The following is a 17,651-nucleotide window of genomic DNA, read 5'->3' on the forward strand; positions in this document are numbered from 1 at the left end:
GACACTGGTGGCAGTCTGGGATAAGGGATTAAGTCATTTTGCCAAAGTCATGGAATCCTCTTCCCCCAGGTGAAGCACCAGCTGCCTGCCAGGGTTAGTCTGAGTCTGCCTGTGCGCCAAGCACAGCAAGTAACAGAAGGAAGAGAAAGGGAGGATGAGGTCTGATGCTCAAGCTCTGTCGGATGCAATCCCTCTTTCCTGATTTCTTTAAAGCAGATACCTGTCCTGGCCAAGGGCACTGAGCACAGCTCTCAGTTAAGTCCTTTCAGGCTCATAGAAAATTGTTGTAAATAAGATTTAGCGCCTCTTAAACTACCATGATTTTGACCTCATCGTTCTCGTCAGCACGGTAGAAGAAGGGAATGCAGGGGTTTTCCAGGGGGGAGCCCAGCTTCTCCTGAGGGTTCTGGATTTCTCTGAGAAGCTGCATTATTTGCTGTGCTGTGGGGTCCTGGCTGGGCTGAGCAGCTTTACTGTCACTGGGGGAGAAACCGGAGTGGTGAAGAGCAGCAGCCTCCTGTTCTGCTTCATCTGACAGACTCACTTCTCGTAGCCCTGTGAGGAACACAGACAAGCGGGCGGGTAACTTCCCATCCATGCACAACAGAGAGACCTCTGGTTATTCCATATTACAGAACGTGTCCTGGCTGCAGCTTACCTTCTCCATCAGTAGCGTTCAGTTCAATGCGCCTCTCCATGGGAAGTACGCTTTCACTCTGGCTTGCCTCTGGGTTCTGAGCAGCTGCTACGTACTTGCCGTACCATTCGTTCCTTTCCCTGACCAGGCGCATCACTAACTCCTGCAGTTCCAGTAGTTTTATCTGCACCAAAGTAAAGGAAACCTATGAAACACACACACCCCCGTGGCCACAAACACTGCGCTACAGTTTGCAGTCCTGCCTCTGTCACAAAATTACCAATTTCAAGCTTAAAGCTAGCTGAAGGGCAGGGGAGGGTTTGGACTGTGCGAGTGCTCCCAGGCCTGCCCTGCCTGGAGGAGTACGATAAAAAAGATTCCTTGCCTTCATCTCCTCCTTATCCTGAGCCAGTCTGCTGATGTACTCCTCCTTCTCCTGGTGCCGCTGTTTGAGGATGGCCCTCTGACTCTGGTACAACGCTATGTACTCCCCTGGAACACAAGAGAAATGTAAGGAGTGTTAGATGGGGGTACAAGCCTTACGGTGAGCACAGAACACCGTGGTGTGAGGATCCAGCAAATGCAGCCCTGGAGTGGAGATCAGCCTAGGCAGGCAGCAGTACGAGACCTGAGCTGCATGGCAGTTGGAGAACTCCAGCTCCAAAAGCTGTTGGGGACCTTCTGTTCCCCAAATAAATAACGCACTGAGCACGCTTCAGCTTGTGCTGGTGTTGCCTGAACGTACCGATGGTGTCTGTCTCCCCAGACAGCTGTATGCAGCGGTGTTCCAACTCCTCTAGCCGCTCCTTCAGGTCAGCTTTCTCACGCATCAGGTCTGTGAAACGGGACTGAACACAAAAACGGGGATCAATCACCCGAGCTGCTCATGTACAGAGAATACCTGCGGTAAAGACAACACCCTCCCTTCACACAGGTCTGAGCCTAGGGAACAAATCTTGCTGCCTTTGCAGCTTGTCTCAAATTTGATGCTGAAAAGGAACAGAGAGGAAAAGGCTAGAGAAGGCATAACAAAGCATCTCTCATTTTGGGAAGCAGAAGGGCTGATGAAACAGAGTTCTTTTTAACCTTCTCAGTGCTGGGACAGCACAACTCTGCTCGTACGTGGCTCCAAGACTGCAGACCACCTGCTTCATCCCAGCAGGGTGAAGACACCCAGTCTGTTTTTCAGCAATTTCTTTAGAAAAAGACCACAGCTGAGTGTTAGGCCCTTGTACTTATAGTCTTTAAGGGGGGTGGGAGTTACTGTGGCAAGCTCTCCTGTGCTGAGACAAGCAGCAATAAGCCTTATAGGAAGTAGCTTATTACTATGGAACATCAGCTGCTTATTCCCCTGCAGTGTGTGTGTGCTGTTAACAGAGTCTGACACTGGTGAAAGTCCAGCAGAGCAGGGTGGTGGGGCTGAAAGAGGAGAAGATCATTTGCTCACCTGTAGTTTCTCCATGGCTGTTTTCAAAGCCTCGTGAACCTCCACCGGAACAGTATCCATAGTGGAACCTGAGGGGACAGGTGTGACTTACAGTTCCCCCTTGGACACGATGCACTCACACAACCTGTAGGTCTGTTTCACAGGGGCCAGGGCCAGCGGGCCAAGGCATGTTGTTTGTCCCGCAACAGCAAAAAGTTTTTACCTCCACCCAGCAGCACATTATGTTGCTGTTCCTGCCTCAGAGCCGCTATTTGCTGCAGGAGGCTCCTGCACTGCTGCTTCTGAGCAGCCAGCTGCTGCCTCATGTCTTCCCGCTCCTTCTCTACTTGGGACATGGCAGAGGTCAAGAAAGCAACCTAGGAAGAATTCCAGAGTATGCAGATGAGTGCTTCCCCTGTGCATCTCAGGACAAAGAGAGTAACGGTTTACCCTGTTTCATTTCGGGGTTCGAAACCAAAGTACTAAGTGATTGCCCTGGAACTAAGCCAGGCAGCTGCCACTGCATCTCATCTCGTTCCCAAGTAGTACGAATACGCAGGTGAAACACTAGCTCCCACAATAGCTGTTTGATCGCAGTATTTCCCAATTATGACTGTACTTATAGAAAAATCTAGTAGATATTCAGTACCATTCCAAATTGCCTTCCAAACTACAGAGAACATCATTGTAATTAGAGAGCTACTCTGCCAGCTGAGTTGTCTTCATAATTAAAGCCACTGCCAGACTATCTCACAAGGATGCTGCAGAAGTCACTCAAATTATTCTATGATTCTAAGTCTTGATTTTCTGCTGCTGTGCACAAGGAACTCTGACACTTTCCTCATTACTGTGCCTCAGCTGGTAGGGATCACAGCTGAAAACAGCCATTCCATGTACCCACTGGAACCTCTCGATTTCTAGATGTTTGTTTATAACTAAAACCAAAGGCTTTTCTACCCATTAAGACTCACCATTTCTTCATGGCTCTCAAACTTCTCTGGGATCACAAATGAAGATTTTTGGATTTCTTCTGTCATTTCTTCACTTTCATCTCCATCTCCTGTAAAAGGCGGAAGGTGAACAAAGAGGTAATATCTCAGAGAGCCCAGCTCTGCCTCCTCCCTGGACACCAGCTGCAGCCACTCACCATCCAGTCGGTGCAAAATCCTCCCATCCAGGTCTGCTGCTAACTGACTGATCTGGGCCTGCAGCTCTTTGTTCTCCTTAGCTACAGCTTCCAGACTTTCCTGCAAGAGAGAAGCAGAAGATCACTGAAACCTGCACAAGGCAGACTGCAAACAGTCACAACACCTTCAGGCAGTAGCACCACGCACACAAAAAGCAATGCTTCTGCTCCAGACACATATCATTCACCGGTATGGCACAGGGTGTAATCATGGAATCATAGAACAGCCCAGGCTGGAAGGGACTGCAGAAGATCATCTGGTCCAACCTCTTGCTTAATTAATATTTAATGCAGTTAAGCACCTTTCCTTCCATCTTTTCACTTGCCCCTTTTCGCTGTTACCTTGGTCTGCTGCAGCTCTTTCAGGTGCATTTCCACCGTCACTTTCCCCTGCACCTCCTCATGCTGGAGCCGATCCATGAGCTGTGTCTGCAGCAGGTACTGTTTGTGCAGTTCCTCCTTCTCGGCAGCCAGCTGCTGGTACGCCACCGTGTACTGCTGCAGGTAGGTGTAGTACTGGTCCCGCTGCTCCTGCAGACCCTGCGCCTCCTGTGTTTTCAGCTCCAGCTAACGCAACAAGATCAAACTGTCACATCAAACCATTTCTGCCAGAAAAGCTGATCCCTGTGACATGATCCAAACTGTCAACGTTGCCCCAAAGCCACCAACTAGGCAGGCAGCCACCACCTGCCCCCACATGCTGGTCCCCCACATCAGACAGCAGATGATGGGGGAAGGCTCCCAGCTTGATCCTTACAATACCAATTTCCATCCTTCCATCAAAGTCTGGAGGGTTGCCAGCAGTTTGCATAAACCGCTGCGTACCTGCCCTGCCATCCCCCGGCTGTTGCTTACCGTCTCTTTGAGCTCCCCCAGGTTCTCCTGCAGCTGCCCAAGCTTCTTGGCCAGCTCCTTCTTGACGTGTTGTTCTGAATGTAGGGCGCTTGTAACCTCCATGTTTTCATTTGTCTGCGAGACAAATACCACTGGGTAGGGAAATTGTCCCAACCAACATAAACACATGCTCTCAATAAACCATATTCATTCCCGATACAACAGGGTACCATCCCTCTTGTTATTCTGGCCTGGAACTAAGGGCCATAAATTGACTGTTCAAGGCAGTAAATAACTTAGAAGGTTTAGAAGATGGGAGAAGAGCAAGGAAAGAGCCAGGGGAATCGGTGCTGGGACAGTGCCAAGAAGAGGCCTGGCATGTCACACAGCCTGTCAGCTCCAAAGCAGATGGGTGGTACGAATATCCCAAACAGAGCCACAGACATTCAAAAAACAAGAAGAGGAGTTCAGAAAGTACTAAAGAAAAATCAGCAGCTAGCCCATGTGTCAGTTTGCCAGGGCCCCGAAGGGGAAGCTGCTACACTACTGAAGGAAGAGTAAGGATTCAGCTCCAGGACGGGTAAGAATGAGAGGACTGCTGAGAACTTCTTTCTCACGGGCAAATACAGGGAATGGAAAACTAGTATCTTCAAGGGTAAAAGGGCAGGAGGAATACTCAGGGAAAGAAACAGTGTGACTGCCAGGGGATGAGAAGGAAAAGGAAACTGCTCTGGACACAGATATTGGTTCATCGGCCAGAGCACCTGAGGGACTAAGGGATTACAGGGAACCTCCTGGCGTGGGAATACATCTCGCAGAAGGTGGAGTATCCACAGCTTCAGAGGACAAGAGACAGATAAGGCTTCTGCCAGTTTTTTACATCTGTGCTATGAAAGGACTGCACCAGTGAGGGAAGCATGGGGAAAAGAAGCACGAAAGAGACATACCAGTTTGACAAACCCATTCTGCAGCTCAGCCAGCTGCTCCTTCAGCTCCCGATTTTGTCTCAGTGCCCTACTGATTGTGGCCTTGTCACTCTGCATGTCCTCCAGAATCTGCTGTCTGTCCACAGACTCCTCACTGTAGCGCTGCACAGCCTTCTCGAGCTCCAGCAGCCGCTCCTCCTGCTCCCGGTTGAGGTGGCTCAGCTGCTCGTTGTCCCAGACCTGGGCCTGGTACTGCCCGTGCAGCGCCTCCTTCTCTTGCTGCAGCCGTTGGATCTCCTCCTGCAGACTCAGCTCAGCTGCTGTGGGCTCTGCTGGTGAGGAAGGCTCGATATCCATGGGCTTCACTGCTGAGGAAATGGAATCAAAAGCAGCTCAGCCAAATGTGAATGACAGTGTAATACACATCACTATCACGGATGCAAAGCATACCCCAACCTATAGGGCTCCATGACCCAGAAGGTATCACCATCTGCAGTATCCAGTCCTCACTGCAGGGCACTGAGAGAAATGAAGGAGTAAATGACCCCAAAACCAAGCCCAGCATCCTCTGGTGCTGCTGACTCCCTCACAGCCCCAGCAAGAGCATCCTGCCTTCCCAAACTCTGATGCCAGAGAGGATGACAGGACAGTGAGGTGGATACGAAAGACGTGAACAGGCTGCTGGTCTGTTAGTGGAAGTAGTTCACTTGCTGTTTGCTGGGATGAAAGATTCCCCAGTGTCACCAGGACTTCAGCTGCCTTCATGGCTTCAGAGCACGAGACCTACCTGCACCTCATGTGCAGAAGCTCCTGCACAGCAAGGACAGAGTTAACCAGCTGGTAGTGTGCAGTGTGAAGCCCCACTCTGGAAGCCCTACCTGATTTGCTCAGCAGCTCTGTAACATTGGCTTCCAGCTCCCGAATTTGGGTCATGTACTGCTCCTTCTCCTCTGCCATTGTGCGGACCTGCAAGGCCACACAAGTGAAAGTTAAAACAATGTTCACGGTGCATTTACTCCTGCCTGTGTTACCCAAAAGCAGCTGTGATACTGCCCCTGACGTTACCTGCTCAGAGAGCTGCTCTACCCGCTGCTGCCAGATGCTCCTCTCCTCCTTCAGTTTCTCTACGTACTGATCCCTTTCTTCCTGCAGCTGGTGAAGTGACTCTGAGAGCTGTTCAAAATAAAACACAAAGGAAATCATATTGGCTGAATAAATTTGTCAGTGACTGCTTAAGGGATAAAAGCCGGAAGGAACTAGTTAATGCAAAGCTCAGGCTGCATTCTTCTGCCACACAAGTTTCTTTCACAGAAATCAAGATTTGGATCATATTTCATACAACTTCTTACCTGAGCAACCTGGGCTTCCAGGCTCACCTTCTGCTCCAGTGCCATCTGCAACTGCTGGTTGGCATCCGGACTCCCTGCCTGATTTGAGAACTGCCAACAAAAATCAAAAAGTTATCGCAAAATGTTAATGTTCAGTTTCTGTGTAGCCTTTCCCTGATAGTAACCTGCCACACGATCCACGTTGTAACCTTCTATAGTTCTTTACAGTGCTCCAACTCGCAGTGAAGTTCAATGAAAAAAAAGCTTAGATTTTAACCCTGTAACACAGGCTGAACTGGGCAGCTCCTCCCTACCAATTTTATATTACTTTTTTTTTAATTAAGAAAATGTGCTTTAACCAAATCATTTCACTCAGAAACTCTCTGCATTCCCAGAGTCTGTATTATACATTTATCAGATGGTATAAAAGCTTGTGACCTTAATAGTTGTCAAATATGTGAAGAATTTAAAGCCAGTGTCTGGAACATGTCAGTGGGCTAAGCAGCAGGGCTGGTTCAGCTGAGACACACTCCTTTTCCCTGAAGAGTAGCAGTTGGCTACTCAAAGGGTAACTTAAGCCACTGTCTGGGGGTAAAAAAACAGGGAAAAAAGCCATTTCTTCCCTCACAGGCTCACCTTAACACCAAGGTGAACTCTCTGAACTGCTAACAGCTGGGTTCGTGCATTCCCTTCCTAACTGGCTGTTTGTCTTAACTTTCCCCAGCTGACCCTCAGGTTGCCCTTGTCCAATTCACCTCCATCTGCCAGGGTGGGTACAAACACCACCCCTGCTCAACTGGTTTCTCAGTGAGACTGCACAGCAACTGAGTAACCAAAATGCTGAACAGACACAAGCAAGAAAAGTCACCGTATTTTCACACTTGGTACATTCAGTCACCCTCTCATATTGTGTAACATTCTCTTAGCAGACCAATGTCACAATGATTTTCAATCTACTGCTCCAGCTCCTTGGAACACAGAGGATGTCTTGATGAGACTTTGTGCCTTCCTTTAAAAACAAAACAGCCTTGCCCCCACTGTCAGAAGCGGTGTCTTTCAATGACCAGTGTGATCTACCCTCACATCTCAGAAGCGTTACGGTTACCTGTTGAATCATCAGTTCAGCCATTTCCAGTTTCTTATGCAAATCCTCCATATCCAGCTGCAGAGCTGAGTTCTTGGAAACCAGGGAGTGCACCTTTTCTGACAGCTCCGAATTCTGCTGCTTTGTTTCCTCACTACTTTTGCTGAAACAAACAAAAAATTGGAGTGGCATCACTATGTTTACTATGTTTTGCTGATGTCCATGTCAAATTTACAATCCAGTTCTTCATGGCAGCTAGAACCACTAGACATCAGATCTAGTGACTTTTTTTTTTTTTTTAATTAAATTGAATATCCAGCTGCCCAATTCACCACCTGTGGTCTGTGCCCCTTGTTATGTTTTGTGGCTCTACTGAGAACAGTAGTGTTTCTCTGCGGTAACAAGCAGAATGGACTTACCTTTGCTTGTACAGTTCCAGTTTCAGGTTGTCTCGCTCCTTCACTAACTCTTTGTTATGCTGGAGAAAAAGGAAATTCTTGATTCATCTACATTTAGCCAAACAAATAAGATGTTCAATAAACACTTCATTTCACCTTTAGCAGATCAGCTAAGTGGAAAAGGTCATAACTGTGGCAAAAATCCTCAGGACAGGTTTGCTTAGAACCTCCTGAATTTGCCAGGAATAAGTCTGCTCAGTCTTTTCAAGTGTGATGCTACTAACTGACCATGAGGTTATTTCTGCTAAATTCTGGATTAATATCAATACTGAAGTGTCTGTTTGATGGAGACCCTCCTGGGACATGTCTCAGTGAGGCTTCTGTTGTGCCAAGCTGGCAACACTAATGAAGTCAGGTGCCAGATCTGAAGACAGAAACTGGACCATATGGTTAGTGGTCACAGAAATCTGAATGAAGTTTGCCTTGATCATGGAGAATACAGGGCTTTACAAGGTTAATTAACAATTAACAAGGTTAATTTCTGCCTCTTCTCTAAGCAGGGACTACAGACTTTGCAGTACTGTAGTGACAAGCGAATAGCCAAAGGCAGAGCTGCTGGTTAAGCATAAACAGAAGTGACTCTTACCTTCTCTGACTGTTTTTGCTGCATAGAGATGGAGGACAAAGTACGTTCTAGCTCTGTTATCCTCTGGCGGGATGAACGTAAATGAGCAGCGAGGTTTTCAGCTTCTCCTAAACAAGTCAGAGCAGAGTCAGTGGTGGCCAGACCACAAAGAGCTTTTTGGAACTGGCTGAACAGCACTTTCTGCTTTGTCAACAAGCTCTAAAAGCACCACAGAGCTTTGTAGATCAGTAGACCTGGTTCCACTCCTGCCTCTACAGGTGAATCATTACCAACGCTGGGCGGTGAAGCTCTCTAACTACAGTCCTCACTTTTAGAAGGAGATGATGAAAGTTCCTTTGCAGAAATATTGACAATATGTTGTTTGGGGTTTTTTTCCTAATAGAATAAGTTCCTCAAATTTATTTCAGAATGAAAGGCTTGGGTAAAACCTACATTAACATGACAGCTGTGTGGGAGAGAGGGCGGAGAAAAGGGAACAAAGTTTTAAAAGAATCAGAAGAAAGTCAGAAAGGAACAGTCTGGGGTAGTCACCAGGCCCAAACAGGGCTGACAAGGCTTTAGTGATGCACAAAGAACCTCAACTGCCATGGGATCAACATGCTCCCCTTTGGGGGCAGCTATGATGACAGAAGCAGTGACAGTGCCAAGTGTTGCTCATTAAGGAGTCAGGGAGTGTTGGGAGCTGGCTGCCAGCAACTATCATGCCTGGGACTTGAAATCCACAGTTCAACCAACAGCTTGAGCTGGAGTGCTCACACTCACCTGATTTCTGCCGTGCAGCTTGCTGAGTGTGTCCAAGGACCGTCTGCAACTCAGACTTCTCAGAAACGAGAATTCCAATAGTCTGGATATGAACCTTTGGGAAATGAAAATCAGCTCAGTGCAAAACCTCTTTGCTTTTAACTGCAACATCCCTGTTGCCACAAAAGGATAATTCAATACAGGTAAAGAGCTCTCGCAGTTAAGACCAGTCTGCCTGACTCTCCCAGTTCTCCTGAAGGAATGGACTCACATGGCTTCCATGGCTTCCAGGATGAAGACTGTGAGCAGTCAATAATCCAGCAAACAGCAGAAGCCAGGTGATATTACTGCAGTGGAGGCTCTGCCTTACCTGTAGCTGTTCCCTCAGTGCTGCTTGCTCTTTAGAAAATTTCTGTTCAAACACCTTCTTCTCCTGTGTAAACAAATTATGCCTACTCAGCACAAAAATGTACATACTTAACCCTTGTTGTTTTATGTCAAACTGAAAAAGCAGTGCTTCACTGGTAGTACTTCCAGCATCTAAATGATATCAGTATTTTAAGGACATACTTCAGTCTTCCGTTATTTTAACTACTTCATTGTTTATCCATCCTAGAATGGCAGTGACGGCACAGCACAATCACGATTAGCATAAACGTGGCAGTGTTTGGAATGCAAACTGCTGGCAAGGACTTAAAACTGTAATCTTCTGCCTCCACTGCACTCCGCCAATACCCGAGCATTTAAATATTAGCTTTCGTCAAAATAAGAACACTGCCTGCCAGGCCCAACTCATGAACTCAAAATATTCAACCTTGTGCTACCAATGAAACTGAATCTAACGTAAGACGAGATCAGATATGCCTGTGCGACAGTCCACTAAGCTTTCTAGTCCTCAAAGAAACAGATCCCTATTTCTGTATCTATCCAAAAATAGGACACACCTTACCTTCTCCAGCTGATTCACTGCTTCTTGGTTCTGCTGTTTCTGTGGAAGAAAATTGATGTGCCAGTATTAAGAGAAAATACTCTCCTACTGCTGAAACTCCATTTCACTTTAACAAAGTAAGATACAAGTGAATACACACAGGATTTCCATTATCCTTTCTGTATAAGTCTAGGAAGTTTGTCTTAGCTATTAAAAATAACAGATTTGGGGCTCCCTTCACTAATGTACTTTATATGCCAGATATGTTTTTCATTGCTCAGTACATTACCACAGTTCTTCCCAAATACCACTCCTGAAACCCCTGTGTATTTGTATCTGAGCATCCACCAACGTCAGTTAAACTTGCATCCCACATCTGTGGAATTAATAATCCTGCTGTATTAGGATCATCACCAAAAATGCTTTAAAAAAAACACAAACAAAACCCACAAAACCCACAGTCTTTTCCTTTAACTGAGACCTTAGGCCCTTATCCCACTTAACAACTGGCCTTTAGGTCCCGCAGAGCTGCACTGACCGCAGGCTTCTGCAGAAGGTGGTATGAGAAAGAGCTGAAGCGAAGAACAGGGATAATTCTGTCCTAGCCGATCGCAATCTTATGGGTGAAGTATTTGGAGACCTGTTGACTGTACATGGTGCATCTTTAGACATGGGGTGAAGGAGCCACAAGTGGCAGCCACACAAACCCTGCTGCTGTGTCTGCCATTTGCTGCTGTTGTCCCCCAGCAGTGTTCTCACAGATGTCTCATAATTAACTCCGTAATTAGTACTTTTTCCCATTCCCAAAGAATGGATATTGGCCAGGCTGTTTACTGCTGCTACTTCAATGCATTTTGAAACACAACTACAGATGGAAGGGTGATGAGTCAGAGGTTTTGATTCTAGCCATGCCAGTGCACAACATAACCAGGAAAAGTAAAGGTGCTACACAGCTGCAGGCAAACAGAAAAGCAGGCAAAGGAGGAGACTCCTGGGTGGGCAGTGCGCTATGCCAGGTACCTCTGCAGCCCAGCTAAAAGCCAGAAAGAAACAGAATGGAACAAAAATAACCCAAAACAAAAACTAAACAAGAGGGGTCATGGGGTACACTGGGAAATGCAGAACTTTGGGAAAAGTTTGAGAGAGGAACAAAATGGGGAAAAGTATTTCACACAAGAAAGGCTCTTTTCAGACTGAAACCAGTCCACTTAGCTGCATTGCTTGCAGTGTTAAAGCTGAAGGCTGAAAAGCAGCAGCGGGAATCCATGCAGGCCACAGGACAAAGCAGTTCATTCACTGTGCCAAGAGAAGCTGAGGATATGATCAGAAACCAGTCCCAGGCTCTCTCTTAGGCCTATTGCTCCCACTCTGCTGATATATTTAGAACAGCATCACCACCTGCAGAAACAGGTTTTCACACTGCTGCCAGCACCAGAATTCTGTACTTCACAGATTCAGACCAGCAGCAGAAATAGCTGTTTTATCAGGATGCTTCTCATCCAGGGAAAGCATGATGAGACCACCAGAGCACACTTAAATGGAAACAACAAAACTCTGTTTCTTGTTCCTCAGATGAGCCAATATATTCACAGGTGGCCTTAGACTTTGATGCTCTGAACAGGTTTTCCATAAAGCCCATTTTGTTTTTTACAAAGTGCTGTGTGAGCAGCCTTCCTTGTGGCACTAGGAGAGAACCCATAACCTTGCAGACACCCAGAGAGCATGGAGGAGCGGCAAAGACAATGTCAAACTGGTTGGTTGGATTTTTTGCTTACCAATTCCTCTATCTTTGTAACGAGCTGTTTGTTAGTTAGATTGCTGGAATCCAGGGCTACTGCCAGCTCCTGGTAACGTGTCTGATGGGCACATGCAGACAGGAGAAAAAGGAAGTAGCAGAAGAGGAGGAGGGGAGGAAAAAAGTAATAATTAAAAAGAACAGAAAAATAAATCGTTATCACAGTTTGATATAATCAGGTTCTCCAAACAAAACAAAATCTATGTTTTCAACAAAAGCAGCTGGGACATCAACATTTTTTATCCATTCTGCCAAGGCTTCATTTTGACATAAAAGTGAATCAGAAATAAGAACTGCAGTTGCATGGAAGCCAGATTATCCCCACTCCCCAAACCAGGAACACCTCCTACTGTTGGCCACAACTACCTGATTACAGCACAAGACCACACCAGACAGCGATGTACATGAACTGTGCATTCAATTAGGTCTCATTAACACTGCTGTAAGCACGAAGTCCCAATAAATGATCAACAGCAGCAAATAAGAAAGAAGAGAAGAAAATTATAGACTGACAACTTACTTCCATTTCCTTAATATTTGTAGAAGAAACAGCACTTTCCCCATTCACATACGATGTAGACTAGAAATAAGCCAGTCAAGTAAGTCAGTGTTATTCCCCAAGGCAACAAATCACTATTAAGTAAGAACCAACTATCATCATAATACTTCTTCCAGCACCTTTCCCTTCAAAGTACCACAGACAGGCACAGAAAATACACTTTTCTTGCTAAGGACAGATGCAGACTCCCCCTTGACAAGCTGATGTGAATTATGCAGAATGACTCCAGATTCGTTTCCACTTGATCAAGAATACATCTTTCCATGACTACATGCTGTTCATTCATCCCACTCTGCCTTTCTTCCTACTGCTGAGATTTTACATTCCTAAAGCAGGAGTTTTCACTTCTCAGCGCTTAAATATCTCATTGTTTAGCAGGATGACTGCAGACACCTCTGAGATTGAAGTGTGTTTTCTTGAGCTGACTGCTTAAAGCTCCACATCAAGCATCAAGAGAATTAATAGGACAAGAGGATCAAAACGAGGCCGTACCTGAGAAACCAGGCCATTGAGTTGTTCAGACAACTGGCGGAGACCTTCTGTTGACGAGAAAGACCTGGGAACAAAGAAAAACCTTGCAATGAGAATTTCTCCCAAAGAACTGGCCAAATCAGAACAGCACAGGGTAGGAATAAAACCTTAATTTGTTCAACACTTTGGGCATGTTGCAAAGCTGTTTGATAAACAAACACAGACACTTACCTGTTCTCATGCAAAGCATTTTTATGATCCTCAGCTTCATGAATCTGTGGATTGAAACACAAAAATTTACAAGCATGTAAAAGAAGACAGGGGTCACATTTGTGAATGTGTCACTAAGATTTGATTACATCTGGGCTCAGGTTCTGCAGAACCTGTAGTTACTGCTTCCCAAGAAAAGATGAACTTACACCACCAGCTTACTCCTGGCTTACACATAATTTCTGAGTGGTGTGAGCCTGGGTTTCATGGAATGGAGAAACTTAAGTGTTACAGGCTCTATGTTTGCTGTTACTATTTATCAATATAATCAACATTTTGCTTTGCTGGGAAAAACTTCAACTGACTCTCTAAGTAGTGAAAGGCAATGCAGGCTGATCTGACCAGAGACCTTCAGTTGTATTAAGGGTGCCTTCTGCTAATGAAATAGAGGAGGGGAACAAAAATAGCACCTTTGGGAAATGCAGGGGCACGTGCACGGTGGTACTCTCTCTGCTCTCACAGACAGACGATGACTAGGTGGAGAGTGGAGAAATGTATTTTTAACAGGAGAAAATCTGAACTAGTCATGTCATGCTTATGAAGATCATCTTTCTCAGAAAAAATGTGGGATCACTGACCAATAATCAATGGTTCAATGGCGGTATTCATGACAATTCACAAACCTGTGTCAGCTGCATGCTCCCTGGAGCAGGCAGAACAGAACCACAACTAGGCAGACTGTTGCTGTTAGATAGCACAGGGACATCGGCAGCAAGCTGTTCAGCATTACGCGTGGCAACATCACTGTCAAAGTACGCCTGTCACAAAACACATCACAAGAATTACAGCCTTCGTGCACAATGAAATAAAACACACATGAACACATCACCTTGTGATCTGCCTGTGAAAATCAGACAGATGTGAACAATCAATCATTTAGAAACGTGTGGAAGGGAATCTGTGTTCTCCCCAGAGCAAACGGGTGACGGCATCAGCCCACGAACAATCACTGTCCCAGACCTGCGCCCTCTCAGAGCAAGTCTGAAGAATCAGTGTCCCACAGTCAAACTTGCTTCTTTAACATGGGGCAATAAATGTCACCCAGCTCTAAGTTCACACAGTAGAATTGCTGCAGAGGATTCGCCAAAAAGCACGCAAGGGCAAAGCCAGATGGTAGTCACTCTGCTTTGAAAAGCACCACCTTCGAGATGTGTCTGGGGAAAACACAGATCACCGGATGCAAATGAAGATGGAAAAGAACAGGTTAGTGACTACTTGAAAACTGGGTTAGTCAAACTCAGTTGCTCTGTCTAAAACTCAAGGAAGCTTGTGGCATGCCATGAACCACAAGTTTAGAAACAGGACATTTATGAACAGTCCAAACTGAGCGTGGCTGGGAGCAGGTGCCTGTGGCCCTGCTGGAGCTGTGAATCCCGTGACTAGAAGAATATAAATGGAAAAGAGAAGGGCCAAAAAACTATTTGTGGACAGCGATGCAAGTTCTCATCCAGCTTTCGTGGGAGGATGAATAGCACCTGATGGTACCTCTACCAAGCCACAGTGACCTGGATAATTTAATCTATCCTGTACAGCATCAGAGAGCCCTGTGTGTTTAGTGTTTTATGGCAATTTGGTTTATTTCATCATCCAGCTCCAGTAAGTCATCACTTGACAACACTACAAAGCAAATGAGATAATCTTTCACCAGTCAACCCCACCAACACATTGCAAGCCTCTGCTATTCCATCTGAAAGAGTTCCCTCTTTCTGCAGTCCCTTCCTTCTTGGCACTTCACAGGAAACAAGGAATCTCTCTTGGCATGCCCTGTGTACCTGCTCAGCACTTCATGAATCAAGCAGCAAGGAGAACACAGTGACAGTGAAGAGAGATTTAATGAAAGCAATAGGCTGGAAGACTGCAGAGGGAAACAAATAGAATTTTCTCAATTTCTTTTTAGCAGGACAGATACTTGTGCTCTGAAGGAGCAATATACGTCAGGTGCTTATAGGAAGGTCAAGAATTCCCTCATGTCACCAGCTACAGGTCACTTCACCTTTATTGGTTCAGACACACATCGATATAGACCATCAGATGGACAGAAGGAATACCTTCCCCAGTACCTCTCAAAAATGGTTCCTAAATTGTTTCTGAACACGACATTCTCTTTGCTTAATGTTCCAAGATTCAAAAACCAGTAACGTGCCTTAACCACAACAACTCCTTCCTTCCTCCTCCACTATAAGCAGTTTTGAAATAAATTTTTAAAACTCCAAAAAACTATTTGAACAGCTGAATTTGTTGGAAACAGAAAGATTTAGGAGCAACACTTATCTGGAAATTATGTATTGTGAGCTTCTAATAATGTAAAATAAAAGTTAGTAATTCTGCTCAGCGTAGCATATAGTAGGATCTATTTGCTTTCACACAAAGGCTCCTATTTTGTTGGATTTTCTGTGTTTCACAGCCAAGAAAGCTGAAGAGGGTGAGATGGGAGGGGTCTGCCTCACACTAAGGCACCAATGGCAGCAGCAGCTCCGATGCTAACAATCAGCTTTGCTGCCCTATTAGTGTCAAGTGAGTTTCTGAACAGCATTTTCCTGACTCAGGATTTTTACGAGTCAGCAACTGGAAAGAGAAATGTTTCTTTCATTACATATTGCAATGAAATATTATTTTTCAAATTATTCCTAAAAGCCCAGACATAATAATCCACAAATTCCATAATAGCCCATCAGATCAAAATGTATCTCCCCATGCTAAAGAAAGAGAGGGAAAAAAACTGAAAACAAGAATGAATAGAAGTAATAAATCCCCCATTTTCAGAACAGGACTAAAACTGTAGACACAGGCAGGCCTTCAGTGCAAGACCAAATGCCATCTCAGCAGCAGCACTGGACCACCCATCTTCATCGCACCCTCCAATGTGAAACAAGCCTCCTTCTCCAAGATCTGTCTCATACCCCTGGTGATTACAATAGTTCTATTTATTGCTGGAGACATGGGGATATGCAGTTAATGCAAGAATGAGATACATTATGACAACTAGATTGAACCAGTGGTAGGGAAATAAGCTGCTGAAATGATGCAATGCAATGAAATGAAAAGCAGGGCTTTGGTACAACAAAATTGGAAAAAAAATCTGGGCTATAAAATTTTACTTCCCTGAGTTTCTATCACAATTTGAGCCTTATTTAAATAAACTGCCTGAAATACATTTTTTTAAAAGGTTGGTTGTTTCTGAACACATTCCTATTGCTTATTGGCATGCTTCCTGCCCTTGCCTCTTCAGAAGCTTGGGAACGTGAAGACCCTAAAGACTGTAAATGCTTCACCTAGGAGTCATTTGCTCTCAGTGAAGGGCAAGGATTTGAAATGTATCTGTCACAACCAGCAGGAAGGGGGTGGGGAAAGGCTGCAGAAATCTTAAATGTGCCACTAGCTAATTATGTGTCTTCATAGAAGCAACAAGTGAGCTAGAACCATAAAGCGAGCTAGAACATGCTCTAGAACCATAAAGCCAGCTGGAAACTCTTCTAGAACCACCTCCCTGCCAAAAACCCAACTCCAGAATTCATACCTTCTCTAACTGCACCAGCACTGCCCCAGCTCTGCAAACACTGGACTGTAAAGGACTCGCTGCCTGTCAAAGGCCCTGAGAAGGGAAGGCCTCGGGATGTCTCCAACATCTTGGTTGTACAAAGGCAACACGCAAGAATCCTCTTCCTTGCTGATAAGGAGAAACGAAGGATGCACCAAAGGCTTTACTCTCCTCACTAACCAAGGACAAACTTTTGCTTAACAAGGTCGGCGCCCCCAGCTCCAAGGCACCAACAAGATGTTCAAGAAACGTGTAGATGTGGTGCTTCGGGACATGGTTTAGTGGGTTAGGTGGTGCTGGGTTGACGGTTGGACTTGATGATCCTTGAGGTCTTTTCCAACCTTGATGATCTATGATCTGACTTCCTGCCTAAACATATTAAAATCCATACTACTTGCCAGACTGTACATCACCTGTGCAAGTTTCATCGCCTGTCATAAAACGGGCTGGCTGGAATAACTAGACAGCTTACTCAGGGCAGCTGCTTGCCTGCAGATGAGCAGAAACATGCCCTTCAGAAACAAGGATCTAGGAAATAAAGCAATGACAAGCAGAACAGGAGAAATACAGACTAAAAAAACCCCTATCTCTTCTTAGTGCAGTTGCCCTCAGCATTTGAGTCAGTTTATTGCCTCACCTCAAATTCCTGGTTTTCCTCAAAGCTCGACCATCTCGAGGAAGAGTTTTTGACAAGGTTCACTTTTTCATATGTTAAGTTTGACACAAACCAGAAGGAAACAAGCACTTATGAGCAACGGTAACACATGGTAACAAATAGCTTCATGTTAATGAAAACAGCAACAAAACTCAAGCAACTGATGGCAGATATGTCAGGACAAGGCTCCATCTGAAAAACTGCGGTCACTGTAAGCAGAACCCGAAGC

At 45.5% G+C, this 17,651-nt stretch overlaps 1 protein-coding gene across 1 annotated transcript in view; it reads right to left on the minus strand.

Annotated features, from left to right (window-relative positions):
• Positions 1-307: 307 nt before the first annotated feature.
• Positions 308-17,651, minus strand: part of GOLGA2 (golgin A2) — a gene marked incomplete at its 5' end in the record, with an annotated part of 17,953 nt that continues 609 nt past the window's right edge. Inside the window, 25 exons of the mRNA XM_010076282.1 lie at positions 308-555; positions 659-821; positions 1,023-1,129; positions 1,383-1,485; positions 2,085-2,152; positions 2,287-2,440; positions 3,035-3,123; positions 3,211-3,310; positions 3,592-3,816; positions 4,105-4,218; positions 5,031-5,377; positions 5,888-5,975; positions 6,075-6,182; positions 6,359-6,448; positions 7,443-7,584; positions 7,841-7,899; positions 8,466-8,572; positions 9,228-9,321; positions 9,577-9,639; positions 10,156-10,194; positions 11,910-11,990; positions 12,450-12,509; positions 12,981-13,044; positions 13,191-13,234; positions 13,853-13,987. Of these exons, the coding sequence (XP_010074584.1) occupies positions 308-555; positions 659-821; positions 1,023-1,129; positions 1,383-1,485; positions 2,085-2,152; positions 2,287-2,440; positions 3,035-3,123; positions 3,211-3,310; positions 3,592-3,816; positions 4,105-4,218; positions 5,031-5,377; positions 5,888-5,975; positions 6,075-6,182; positions 6,359-6,448; positions 7,443-7,584; positions 7,841-7,899; positions 8,466-8,572; positions 9,228-9,321; positions 9,577-9,639; positions 10,156-10,194; positions 11,910-11,990; positions 12,450-12,509; positions 12,981-13,044; positions 13,191-13,234; positions 13,853-13,987 (2,892 nt within the window). The remainder of the gene's footprint in view (positions 556-658; positions 822-1,022; positions 1,130-1,382; positions 1,486-2,084; positions 2,153-2,286; positions 2,441-3,034; positions 3,124-3,210; positions 3,311-3,591; positions 3,817-4,104; positions 4,219-5,030; positions 5,378-5,887; positions 5,976-6,074; positions 6,183-6,358; positions 6,449-7,442; positions 7,585-7,840; positions 7,900-8,465; positions 8,573-9,227; positions 9,322-9,576; positions 9,640-10,155; positions 10,195-11,909; positions 11,991-12,449; positions 12,510-12,980; positions 13,045-13,190; positions 13,235-13,852; positions 13,988-17,651) is intronic.

Source organism: Pterocles gutturalis, unplaced genomic scaffold, assembly GCF_000699245.1.
Source record: "Pterocles gutturalis isolate BGI_N339 unplaced genomic scaffold, ASM69924v1 scaffold20913, whole genome shotgun sequence".
Classification (NCBI taxonomy): Eukaryota; Metazoa; Chordata; class Aves; order Pterocliformes; family Pteroclidae; genus Pterocles; species Pterocles gutturalis.